Source organism: Grampus griseus (genome assembly GCF_964374135.1).
Source record: "Grampus griseus genome assembly, chromosome: 16".
In the NCBI taxonomy this organism is placed as follows: Eukaryota; Metazoa; Chordata; class Mammalia; order Artiodactyla; family Delphinidae; genus Grampus; species Grampus griseus.
This window is the reverse complement of record NC_139010.1, coordinates 70,878,245-70,892,083: the sequence shown is the minus strand read 5'-3', so window position 1 is coordinate 70,892,083 and position 13,839 is coordinate 70,878,245. Positions and strand designations below refer to the sequence as shown.

The following is a 13,839-nucleotide window of genomic DNA, read 5'->3' as shown; positions in this document are numbered from 1 at the left end:
GAGCACAGGTGCAATGAGTCCCAAGACTGCAGAGACCACCTAGAGCTGAATGGTCCAGGGATGTTGCCAAGAAGGGGACAAGATATGATAAAACACGGATGCTCCAGAAAACATAATAACCTTCCCAGGACTGGAAAGGGGGAGCATGCTAGTTGTGGTCAGGGGTAGGGACTGCTTTGTTCAAGGTGGTGGAGACAGGGGTGTATCTGGAGTTGACGCTGGCCTTCATTTGGGGAAGCAAGCTTCCTGCCGGAAATGAATGGAGCCATAACCCTCCTACTGTCATTTGAAAGATGGCATTTTAAACATTAATTAGAGTCACTTTATTCCATTTCAAAAATGGAACTAGTGTTGTATGTTATTTATAGCCACATAGTTTTAAAAAGACTTCTGAACATTGGACGTCTGTGGAAATTTTTAAAAATCAGATCACATGAGCTCATCTCTCAAGATAGCGTTGGCAGAAGTCTGCATACAGAATATGTCTTAATAGAGACTGTTGCCACTTCGCAATGAGAGTCTTAACTGTGTGTTAGAGGGTGTGGGAAATGCTACCTTTTGATGTTCATAGCCCATGAACATCAAAATTATTTTTAAAGTGTTTATCTAAAACTATTAGAAAATCTGGGTAACAACTTCTACTTATGTCAATGAATTGCAATATAATTTTCAAGAATTAGTCTTTAAAGACAGGGTTCTGTGAAAGGGCTTGGGAAAAGCATCCCATCTCCAATAGCACTTTCCATTTTTGCCATCTTCAGGTTTATAAGATGTTTACCAGACAAGGATCATTCCATGTAGAATATGTGTATTTATAAGTGCAAGGATTTCATGGAGTAAAGTGGATGAAAACCGAGGGGTGTGTGGGTTGAATACACAGATGAAGAGTTTTCTGTGTTTAGTTTTTTTTTTAAGTAAAATTATATTATCTAATTTATATGCTATAAGAACTAACTCTTCATGTTTATATCTCATTTCCAAAATGGTACTTTAGGTGCTGATAAAATGATAAATTTGATGCTTTTTTCATTGTAATGTAATCTCTGTGATTTGATCTAGCTGTATGGGTCAAGAAAGTAACATTATCACATTGTCCATACCGAAAAGTGTAAGTGCTCTTCTATCCTGAATGGAAAGGCCATTTATTCTGTCATAAATATTTTCTAACCATAGATATAGTATAGCCTCTTTCAAGAGCCTGTTCTCATTTGTAATCACCTCTATGGTTATAGCTATAAGCTTATCTAACCTAGATCTCTTGGTACATGTAAAGCAAATGTTTCCCTAGTTTGTCCTTTAGATGGAAAAGAGCTGATTATTGATTTCCTTAAAATAACCCACCATACACTTAAAGACCATAATTACCCGGACCTCTTTTCTTTGGTCTAATCCCAATTCCATTTACCTTTTTTTTTTCCTTAGCTGTTCTCTCCCAGCCCTTTAATTACTCCTGTTGCTACTCTGTGATCCCATTCTCGTTTCTTTTCATGCACCTTAAATTATGGAGCACATAACCAGTCACAGTCTTATTCTCTGTAATCAGGACCTTCTTGGTATTGTGAGCACAAAGCAGAGCTGTAGTGTGACCCTACACGTAGCACATGTGAATTGAAATGGTCTCTTGAGTTGTTGAGTTACGGTCAATTTCAGTTGTGAAGGAAGTTCAGAGTCTTAAAAGACTCAAGAATTTGAGAGAGGGTGGAGTTACTACCTTGGCGCCACTATTTTGATGCCAATTTGGTACTTGCAGAAGCAAAGACAGGATTACTGGCTCTTTCTTTATGCTGTGCCAGGGCAACTTGGTTCTGCCCACACTGTCCTGGTTTAAAGCAATATGAAATAGGAGGAAAGGGACAATAAGTTTCCATCTCTCTAAGTATCATGGAAGATATAAAACAGCATAAGAAGTGGTATTTGCCTTCAGTAAGCTTGCAACTGAGATAAGGAGAAAATCTCAATGGCAGTATAAGGTACAAGATAACATATATTAAGAGTCAAACGTTAATAATTATTCTGAGCCCAGAGAAAGCAGAGCCAGAGGGGACTGGAAGAAGCCATCAGCTTCATCACAAGGTCAAACCTGAGTGGGGCCTGGGAGGCTGGCTGGGCTTGGTATGGGTGTTGGCAGGAGGTGGAGGAGGTGTCTATCCGGCAGGGGGATGGGAGGGTCAGTTTGACTGGAATAAAGCCCTGATGATCAAGAAGAGTCAGATGAATGTTTGGTAGATGCCAGGGCCTTAGATGCAAGGTCAGCATGTTTGCAGAGTGAAGCAGGAGGTCTTTTACCATAATACTTGGAAGAAGGTGTGCAGGGTAGATTGGGCAGGAGAAACCAGAGAAAAAGAGCCCATTAAGAGGGTCAATAGACCCCATGCTAACTGCTTTTTTGTGGTTGCTGGTAAAAATGGCTATGCATCTGTGCCTTTATCTGTCTTCTGCAGGGTCAGCTTATAGATACACATATGATTCGCATGGAGGCTCTGTCCTTAGTGTCTGGGAGTTCATAAAAGGCAAAGATACATGACTGAGCTCTTTCTGGGGACTGAAAAAGGGAAAGGGAGAGGAGAGAATATAGATCTTAAAATTTACCTGTGGGCCCAAAATTCCAGTGGGTGGCCTAGTCTGAGGTGGGCTTACCTGGGATAAGCAAGGTCCTATTAAGTCTGGCCAGCCTTTCATTTCTTCCTTGTGCACATTTGCAGCATTTATGCATGATCTTTCCTAATTATTAAGTAATCTATGCTATCAGAGAAGACTTTAATACTTGTTTTGGGTTATGGGCCAAAACCAAAACAAAACAGTACACTGAGTGAGAGATATTATTCTGGGTGATATCTTTGTTATTTGAGCTGGTTATAATTAATGTGGATTAACATAATTAATCCACAATAAGCATTAAAAACAAACTTACTTTGTAGTTGAAGATTTTATTAATAAAAGAGGTTCCTAAATGTTTCCTTTTCAGCCAAGTCTCTTCAGTTATTATTGTAAATTCAAACTTGGAATTAATACAGCCCCTCAAATGCCTGGCTTTGGGGTCTCATTTTGCCATCTGGTTGGACTTCTAACTACCTTCTTTCCCAGAAATGATCATTGATTTCGATGCGCATTTAGAAGTTAAGGTGAAAACTATTTAAATATGTTTTTGAGGCTTAGTGTTTGCTTCCAGGGTGATGCATTAGCTAATGGTTATTTTTAGTGGAAGCTGCCCCCTCTTATTATTGTTTATGAGTCTCTGTTCAGCTATTTTGAACTCTGGGCGACAGCATGTAGTACTTTGGAGCTACAGTGTATGGTAATTTCAAACACACTGCTCTGGATTTCAGAGCAGAATCTGATTCAGTGAGACCCCACCCTGTAATAGAATTGGGAGTGGTTTGGGAAGATGCTATGTCAAAGTCTACCTTTGTATTTTCTGTGAAAAAAGGGTTTGAGGAAATGAATAGAATAACATCTTGGATGAATAAAGTTCTTTTTTTTTTTTTTTTTGCATTACGTGGGCCTCTCACTGTTGTGGCCTCTCCCGTTGCGGAGCACAGGCTCAGCGGCCATGGCTCACGGGCCCAGCCGCTCCACGGCATGTGGGATCTTCCCGGACTGGGGCACGAACCCGCGTCCCCTGCATCGGCAGGCGGACTCTCAACCACTGCGCCACCAGGAAAGCCCTAAAGTTCTTTTAAAATTTAGTTGGAGTAGAGGATGGATGAAGAGGATGGGAAGTATGTGATATTCACAGGGCAGATCCACCCATGAAGTGTTTGAGAGTTGCGTACCCTGCGTCCATCCCAGCCCTGCTTCTGCACATGACAGCCTAAGAGGAGGCGGGGCTAGTGCTGGCCCAGGCCAGGTAGAACAGGGTTTCACCTGTAAAGCAGAACTTCTATAGCACATAGCCCTTTTAGGGTGTGGAAAAAAGGGAACCCTCATATGCTGTTGACGGGAATGTAAATTGGTGTGGCCACTATGGAAAACAGTATGGAGGTTCCTCAGAAAACTAAAAACAGATCTACCATATGATCCAGCAATCCCACTCCTGGATATTTATCTGAAGGAAACAAAAACACTAATTAGAAAAGATACCTGCACCCATAACTGAATCACTTTGCTGTACAGCAACAACACAACACTGTAAATCAACTATACTTCAATTTAAAAAAAGAAAGGACACATGCACCCCTATGCTCATTGCAGCATTATTTACAGTAGCCAAAGTATAGGCGCAACCGAAATGCCCATCAATGGGTGAATGGATAAAAAAGATGTGATGTACATACACAATGGAATGTTACTCAGCCATAAAGAGAATGAAATCTTGCCATTTGCGACAACATGGATGGGACTGGAGGACATTATGCTAAGTGAAATAAGTCAGACAGAGAAAGACAAATACTGTATGATTTCACTTTTGTGTGGAATCTAAAAACAAAACAAATGAACAAATAGCAAATAACAAAACAGAAACAGAGTCATAGATACAGAGAACAAACAGGTGGATGCTTGGGGGAGGGTTGAAGGGGGAGAAGATAAATAGGTGATGGAGATTAAGAGGTGCAAACTTCCAGCTGCAAAATAAATGAGTCACCAGTATGAAATGTACAGTGTGGGGAATATAGTCAATAATTATGTAATATCTTCCTGTGGTGACAGATTGTAACTGGACTTATTGTGGTGGTCATTTTGAAATGTATAGAAATATCAAATCACTAAGTTGAGTTACAAGAACTAGCATAGTGGGCTTCCCTGGTGGTGCAGTGGTTAAGAATCCACCTGCCGATGCAGGGGACACGGGTTTGATCCCTGGTCTGGGAAGATCCCACATTCTGGAGCAACTAAGCCCGTGGGCCACAGCTATTGAGCCTGCGCTCTAGAGCGTGCAAGCCACAACTGCTGAGCCCATGTGCCACAACTACTGAAGCCTGCGTGCCTAGAGCCCGTGCTCTGCAAGAAGAGAAGCCACGGCAATGAGAAGCCTGCGTGCAGCAGCGAAGACCCAGTGCAGCCAAAAATAAAATAAATAAAATAAATTTATTTTAAAAAATAAATGACTAGAATAGTGTTGTAGGTCAATTTTACTTCTAAAACAAACACACATATTCATAGAGAAAGAGATCAGATTTGTGGTTACCAGAGGTGGGGGTGGGGTGAGGGGGAGTTGGATGAAGGCAATAAAAAGGTACAAACTCCCAGTTATAAGATAAATAAGTGCTAGTGATGTAATGTACAACCTGATAAATATAGTTAACACTGCTGTGTGTTGTATGTGAAAGTTATTAAAAGAGTGAATCCTAAGAGTTCTCATCACAAGAAAAAAAAATTCTTTCTTTCATTTTGTATCTATATGAGGTAATGGATGTTTACGAAACTTATTGTGATAATAATTTCATGATGTATGTAAATCAGATCACTATGCCGTACACCTTAAATTTGTACAGCGCCGTATGTCAATTATATCTCAATAAAACTGAAAGAAAAAATAAAAGTAATGTAAAAAATAAGAAAGAAAGAAGGAAAGAAAATAAGAAGGAAAGAAAGGAAGAAAGGAAAAGAAAGAAGGAAAGAAGGAAAGCAAGCACATGGCCCTTATCGCCAGAAATGAGCGGGTGTAACCCAGATCCTGCCATGAAAAGCCTTCATTTCCCTGGGGCAAGTTCAGAAGGGCTCTTCATGACCTGTGATGGGCTGACCAGCTGGCAGAGTGCCAGACCACAAAACCAGCACCTGCCCTAGAAAAGAGAAGAAAGAACCCACCTAAGGCTCCAGGCCCCCAATTAGAATTCTTATGTTGCTCAAAACTAAACTGATCATGTTTGCTTGACATCCCTCCCTCTCTCACTAGGATGAAATGATTAAAACACCAGTGAGACCGGCAGAGATGTTCAGTCTCTTGATCTAGATGAAGAAAATGTCTCTTGCATTTTACCTCCAAGCAACCTTTGGGCAGAGTTTTAAATATTACCTATTCTCCTAAGTTTCTGGCAGTATGAACTAGTTGACAGATGGAATGTCTCTGAAATGAATTTGTTGCAACATAAAAAGTAACTGCTGTTTTTAGAAAGTTGAAGAAATAGTTGCTACTACAACCCTGTTCATGCCGCTAGAATACTATGCTGTTTTCACCCTTATTTGACACCTCCATACTTTGTTCCCCTCCTGTTCTGTGGTATTTTTACAACACAAGCAGCTCCTGTTAACTTTTTTTAAAAGATGTAAGATTTTTAAATGTGCTGTTACTATTTTCACAACTTTTATATAAAATTGCTTCAATGTACATATTCCTTCTTAACTAGTTAATGGAATTCCTTGGTTTGCAGAGAATTAATTCAAGGGTGTAACATCTACAAGACATATGACTCTTTGTGGCCATGCTTTAGTGATAGCAAAGCAGGCAAGATTCAGGGGGGTCTTGAGTGGGACATGTTTTAAATAATTGATCATGAGAACAAAGCAATTGATTAATCTCTTTCACTGGCAGCTCTATTTTTTTTTAACGTCTTTATTGGAGTATAATTGCTTTACAATGGTGTGTTCGTTTCTGCTTTCTAACGAAGTGAATCAGCTATACATATACATATATCCCCATATCTCCTCCCTCTTGCGTCTCCCTCCCACCCTCCCTATCCCAGCCCTCTAGGTGGTCACAAAGCACTGAGCTGATCTCCCTGTGCTATGCGGCTGCTTCCCACCAGCTATCTATTTTACATTTGTTAGTTTATATATGTCCATGCCACTCTCTCACTTCGTCCCAGCTTACCCTTCCCTCTCCCCATGTCCTCAAGTAGCAGCTCTATTTTTTTATGAAAGGAATCTATGCTTTTCCCTGGGCATATGTTAACTTTCAACCAAAGCAAAGACAAATGGAGCATCCAGAGTTAAAAACCTAAATAGAGCCTCTACTGAATTTCGACCTTAAATTGGGATTGTGTGATCATTTGGATGGGAAAGTTTTACTTTGCGCCACCAGTGAAAAGGATTCTCAGCAAAGCTGTTAATATAAAATAGACCAAAAGTTTTTTTTAATTTTTAAAATGTTCACCTTTAGATATTTTTGGTTAAAAAGAGTAACTCCTTTGTCAAAGTGTAGTTTTCAAAAAGTTAAATACATGACTCTCATACAAATATGGAATGAACATGTACCAGAGATATAGTCAATTCATTAATGAAGGAACTAGCAGAATGTAAAGCTGGTTCAAAGGAGAACCAAAGGAATGGGTTTAAAGGCATTCAAGAAAAGATGTTGGGATAAGATGCCAGGGTTAGATATAAAACTGGTTAGCAGTCTAACAGGAGAGTAAATCTGGACAGAAATCATCTGCACAGCTACCGAACAAGAATCTACAAGTTATGGTTAACTTTCAAAGTCCAGGCTTTTAATTAGTAGTAAAGAGCTTGTCAAACACAGATCCAGTGCCCTGGGTCATGAAATAATTTTGTGTGAGCTGTTAATACTCCGGCATGACACTGGAGGAACACGCTTCTCTCCTTCACCTTGTTTACAAGGTTTGGATAATTTTCCTTAACATCTTATTATTAAAGTGAGCTTCTACCTGTATAGGCACCAAGAATAGTCAGATTCTTAGAGACAGCAAGTAGAGTGGCGGTTGCCAGGGGCTGGGGGGAGGGAGGGAGAATGAGGAGTTATTGTTTTATGGGTCCAGAGTTTCAGTTTTGCAAGATGAAAGATGTCCTGTGGATGCATGGGGGTGGTGACTGCACAACTGTGTGAATGTGCTGAATGTCACTGAACTATACACTTAAAAATGGTTAAGATGGTCCATTTTATGTTATGTGTGTATGAGCAAAATTAACTAATTTTAAAAAGTGAGCTGACACATAGTTATGTGAAGAAAAAGTTAACAATTCTTCATCCTACTGAGATAACCCATTTAATAACCCTATGTTTGTCTTAACTCACTTTTCCTCGTTCATAAAAACATAAGTAGACTTTTTAAAAAAGGGATTATTAAAATTCTTTGTGAAATTTTCTCTTTTAATAATATGTCCCGGACGGGCCTCTAGGTTACAGATATTGATCTAACCCATTCTTTTTAATACAAACTCCATAGACTGGATATAGCGTAACTTATCCAACTATTGCTCTGCTGATGGAAATTTGAGTTGTTCCCAGGTTTGGGTTTTTTTTTTTTTGCCAGTACACAAACTGTTATAATAAGGCTGTTTTAATACAAGAAAGTGATGCTGAAGGCCAGGACCTGAGTAAAGATGGCAAGAAGGCAGAGGAGGGAAATGGATCAAAGAAATGTTTTCTTGGGAAAATGGATTGGATTTAGTGGACAGTTGAAAATTTTGGTGTAAGAGTGGGAGAATGCATAGCGCTGCCATTTTATTAAAAGTGGGAATAGCAGAATGTTTCAGAAGAGATGGCAGAGAAGCTGAGAGGGTAGAGTTTGTTTTGACGATGCTGTGTTTGAGTTAGGTGTGCCGTCTCTGCCCAGCTTGGGGAAGGTATCACAGATAAAGACATAGATTTGAGAATCCTTCACATAAAGTCATAGTTGAAGCTCTGAGAGTGGATGAGACCTGTTCCCAGGGAGGCCTTGTATTCTAGAGGAAGGAGGTGACATCCATGGGAGTTACTTGCATTTAGGGGTCTGGCCAAGGAGACTGAGAAGTTGTGGTCAGAGGAGGAACAGGCAAGTAAAGCCTGGAGAGGGAAGAGTCTGAGATTACATCCCAACTAGTCCAGTCTTAGGAAATGTAATAACGTTAAGTACTCTTAGGTCTGAGCAGTACAGACGTTCCTTCTCACTGCTTGCTGTGTGTGCCCTTCATGACCCCTGCCTCTGTGAGTCCGTTTTCAAACACTGGTTTCCTTGTGCATAAACCACCGGAAACAGTGGTACAGTTTGGTAAGCCAATTTGGGCCACTGCTTTGAATTTAAGGACTAAGCCAAGGCTTCCCTGGTGGCGCAGTGGTTGGGAGTCCGCCTGCCGATGCAGGGGACACGGGTTCATGCCCCGGTCCGGGAGGATCCCACATGCCGCCGAGCGGCTGGGCCCGTGAGCCATGGCCGCTGAGCCTGCGCGTCCGGAGCCTGTGCTCCACAACGGGAAAGGCCACAACAGTGAGAGGCGTACCGCCAAAAAAAAAAAAAGGACTAAGCCAAATGAAATAATCAAACTGCAAAGAGGCACAGTTTGATTTTAGTTTGGCATCTCTCAACAGTAATTAAAAAGTCATTTTTAAGGCTATATTAGGTTCATATAAACTAAGACTTTATTATTAAAGGACAGGATGTGTCGACTTCACAAAACCCTGTGAACTAGAGAGGCTGCAGAGGTTCCCTAAGGAAGCAGTGAACACAGGGATTTCTAAAATATTTAGAATTAGCTTTGAAGCTTTCTCAACAATCTGTATTACCATAATTACCCTATTGCTACCAGATCTTTTTATAAAGGATCTGTGAATTTTTACATTCTGTCTACCTTAGGTGATTGGAAGACAGACTGAAGGGAATTACTAGCAGTCCAAATGCCTTATTTTGTTACCTTTCATGGTTTTGAGAAATACCCAGGTTTGGAAGAGCAACTGAGTCATTGGAACTGCTTGATGCCACTGAGGAGTGAAACCAGTGGGAATTTGCCAAGTTTGAGGCTGGATTCAATTTATAATAATTCAAAAATTGGTTCCCAGTGTTATATCAGATACCGTGGTTGGAGGTCCCTAAAGACAAATCAAAAGAAGTGAAGCTGAGGACTCTTACCCATGAAGTGCTTTGTCATCTTGTGGGAAAATAAAAAAGAATACATAGGACAATATAGAAGAAAGAACTCTAAGGTGTCCTGTGGCCTCAGGGTTGTGTTTATTGTTGTTGAAGGAATTTGCAGGTGGAGTAGGCTTAGTCCATACTTGAATTCTCTCGACCCACAGGACCATTTGGTAAGGAAAAGGCAGGTGTGGGAGCAGTGGGGGACTGGCAGGTTAGGGAGGTGGCAGGTGATGAACAAGCTGGTTTCTAGGTAATGTGATCACAGTAGGGTTATATGGTGGTCATTTTCAGGCATGACGGACTCAGGCCATCATCTTGGGTTACTTGATTATAAATTGCAAAGAAGGAGGTCATAGCTGTGGAGTGTTGATCTAAACAAAGACAGATGAACCCACAGTGGAAAGCTTGTTGTAGGTTCTCCGTCACCTTGAGTATCTTCAGTAGTTTGCCGTTAGTAGAGACGGCTAACTGAGGGTGGGGCGGTAAGATTCCGTCAGAATCTTACTGTGCTCAACACTAGTTCATCTAGATGTGTTCATGTGTCATGGGAACTTACCATGTGTTCCAGTAGGTCCTTAGGAAAGCAATTTAGTGACTGAACTCACCTCGTCCCTACCCCAGCTGAGTGCCCATACCAACTGCTTGCAGGAATAATCAGGACAAATCCTGGATTCTTTGCCCAAGGCCCTGAAGTGTCATCCAAACTTGGGGATAGAGAGGTTAAGAATGGAGGTTTCCAGCTTTGGTGTTGCTTCCCAGTCACTTGGCAGTGGAAAATCTTTACTCGCAGAGGCTGCCTTTGGCTTTATTTTTGGACCAGTTGCTGAGTCCTGCTCTGGTCTTGCCTGAACATGCACACCTGGAATCCCAGGACCTGCTGTTTTTTGCACCATCTCCGTAATTCACAGCTGCACAGTTTTGAAAGAGACGCCAAAATCCAGACACAGCAAAGCAGCCTCTTTTGCGTGTGCTGAGGTCCTGAATGACAGTTTTATCTTGGACATGTTCCCTTTTCTTTCCTCTTCTGCTTGTTCATTTTTATCTCTCTCTGTAATATATAAATAATGGACTTATCCTATTTACTGCACAAAGAGAAAATTAAACGTCTGAATTGTTTAGAACTATGGGAAAGTATTTCCAGAGTGTGAAAAAATAGACACTGGACATTTCAGCTTTTGGTGTAGTGGGAATTTATTACTCAGCTCAGTAACAGTTTTTGGTCCAAACCAAGCAGTTGTGTGGGCAAGCCGTGCTTTCCTGAATAGCACTGCAAGAGACAGTTTTGTTCATATTTGAGACCGCGTGAACCAAAGGTATCTTTCCATCAAAGACTGATTATCTCTGAATCTTAGACATATCACAGAAGCTGTGGAGCCCTAGCCAATGGATTTTACTTGCATGAGACATTGCATAGCTCCCAAAGGGGAGGGAAGCAAAAGGGGAGGGAGGCAAGAGAGAATCAGAGCCCAACAATAAATAGCTCTTTGTACCAGTCCCCCCTCCCAAACCCCATACTGCTGAGATCATAGAGTAAGTTAGCAGCATGCAGTAGAAGGCACTGCTGCCCAGCAGCTTGGCACATGATGACCAGATGTGAACTTGTCTGTCCACAGTGTGTGGCTGTGACCTGGCCCAAGGGGGCTTCTTCATAAAGAACGGAGAGTATCTCTGCACCCTGGACTACCAGAGGATGTATGGCACGCGCTGCCATGGCTGCGGGGAGTTTGTGGAAGGAGAGGTGGTGACCGCCCTGGGCAAGACCTACCATCCCAACTGCTTTGCTTGTACGATCTGCAAGTAAGTGTGGCTTTCCCCAACAGAGAAGCTCTGGGTTCTGCTGTCAAAGCTTGGAATGTGCGCTTTGGTCTTGAGTTGTACCTAGTCTCTCTTTTTTTGTTTGTTTGTTTAGTATTTATTTATTTTGGCTGTGCCTGGTCTTAGCTGTGGCATATAGGATCTTTTAGTTGCCGCATGTGGGATCTATTTCCCCGACCAGGGATTGAACCCAGGCCCCCTGCATTGGGAGTGTTGAGTCTTAACTACTGGACCACCAGGGAAGTCCTTTGAGTTGTACTTAGTCTTAAAATATCTTTTCTTTAAAAAAAATTTTTTTTATTGAAGTACAGTTTGATTTACAGTGTTGTGTTAGTTCCAGGTGTACAGCAAGGTGATTCAGTTATACAAATATACACATATATCTTTTTCATATTCTTTTCCATTATAAATTATTACACGATATTGAATATAGTTCCGTGTGCTATACAGTAGGACCTTGTTGTTTATCTATTTTATATATAGTAGTTTATATCTGTTAATTCCTAATTTATCCCTCCCCCTCGGTAACCATAAATTTGTTTTCTATGTCTGTGAGTCTATTTCTGTTTTGTAAATAAATTCATTTGTATCATTTTTTTTAGATTCCACATAAAAGTGATATCATACATTTGTCTTAAAATATTTTTTTCTGATGCACCTTTAGATGTTTTTATTTTCCTAGTGTGTTATCAGGCTTAGTCAAAAAGTAATTTACTTAGGAAACTTTATATGTGATATCCTCCACTAAATAATGTGACTGATTTTAAGTGCCTTGAAACCAAATCTGAAAGCAGCTCTAGATCTTGAGACACTTTGAGCAATGGAAACATGGGAGGAAATGGCATAAATACTTGGAAAGATGAAGCTTATTTGGAAGTATCAGTGTGTGGGAGTGGGTGTGTGAAATAGTTGCATTTGCTGTATAACCAGGGAGAGCAAACTGCCCCATGGGCCAAATTAGACCCAATACGTGTTTTGTAAATAAAGTTTTATTGGAACACAGCCACGCCCGTTTGTTTATGTATTGTCTATGGCTGGTTCCAAGTGACAGTGGCAGAGTTGAGCAGTTGTGACAGAAACCTTATGATCTGCACAGTCTAAAAATATATTTACAATTTGATCTTTCAGGGGAAAAGTTGCCAACCCCTCCTCTCTATCATCCACCAAGGTTAGATCTTTACTGCACAAAGCAACTTGATTAAAATGATCAGTCAGAGAGAAGAAGGAAACTGTGTGAAGTGTGAGTGGAAAATGTGGTTCATTGTTGTTGCGTTTTGAGTGCTACACATTACAGAATTTACAATGGGTTCGATTCCTATAATGAGGAGACTCACCAATAAAGGATCAGCTACTTAATGGACCCATACTAATCAGGCAATCCCATGCCTTTGGAATGGTGTTGATTCTGTGCGCTCCATTTTGCTATGCCTTTGTAAAAACTACAGTTTGTTTTGTTTTTCAGCATTTCATGTTTCTAGGCCAGAGAGATGTAAACTCTAGAAGGGTAAATATGATTTTGTATAATTAATTAACAAGATAATACACATGAATAGATTGTAATAAGATTTAGATGAAATATTCATAATCAAATTATTTTAATAACTTTATATAACTATTAGCCCATTTTAAAATTATATATATTTTTAAATCATAATTTAAAAATTCTGGGTTAATGAGCTGAATTTTTTTCTGTATTTAATCAAAAGCAAAGCTTCCTCTTGACCTCTCCTTTTTCAGGCTGTAGCTCACAGCCTGGTTAAGAGCCTGGACTGGGATTCGGGAGACCTGAGTCCTGGTCCTGCTTCCTGGGCTGATTTGAGACCTATGTGAGCTAACTTTTCCACAGCAGTTGTCTCATCTGTAAGGTGAGAGGCTGTGAACTGCATACAAGTGATTCCCCAAACCTGGATGGTCACTGGAATCCCCTAGGGAGGGTCTCTTTAAAATATCCGTTTCTAGCCTTTCTCCTTCCTAACTCTCATGATAATTTAGTGGTTTCTGAAGGGCCACCAAGGAGGAGGAGACTCAGTCAGGTTGGAGGGCGCTGGCCCAGGTAAACTCCAAGAGGCTTCCTGATCTTGGCCCTGAGAGATCATTGCTTCAAGTTGGTAACGGACAAACATTTATCAGCTGTAGTCCTGTCCCTGCATGTTTGAGCCAGCAGAGAGGTGCCCACTGTTGCTGCTGCTGAATGATGTCAGTTTCCTCTGAGGAGGCCACCTTTACAGTTTACAAATTGCGTTCATGTAGAAATTAATTTAACCCTCTGAGCAATTCTGCGGAGTCAATCAGGAAT

At 40.8% G+C, this 13,839-nt stretch overlaps 1 protein-coding gene across 7 annotated transcripts in view; it reads left to right on the top strand.

Annotated features, from left to right (window-relative positions):
• The window catches only part of ABLIM1 (actin binding LIM protein 1), a 318,363-nt gene that overhangs the window by 184,232 nt on the left and 120,292 nt on the right, over window positions 1–13,839 (top strand). For all 7 annotated transcript variants that reach the window (XM_082674206.1, XM_082674204.1, XM_082674202.1 and 4 more), the window contains exon 3: window positions 11,342–11,525. In XM_082674206.1, coding sequence (XP_082530332.1) covers window positions 11,342–11,525 — 184 coding nt within the window. The remainder of the gene's footprint in view (window positions 1–11,341; window positions 11,526–13,839) is intronic.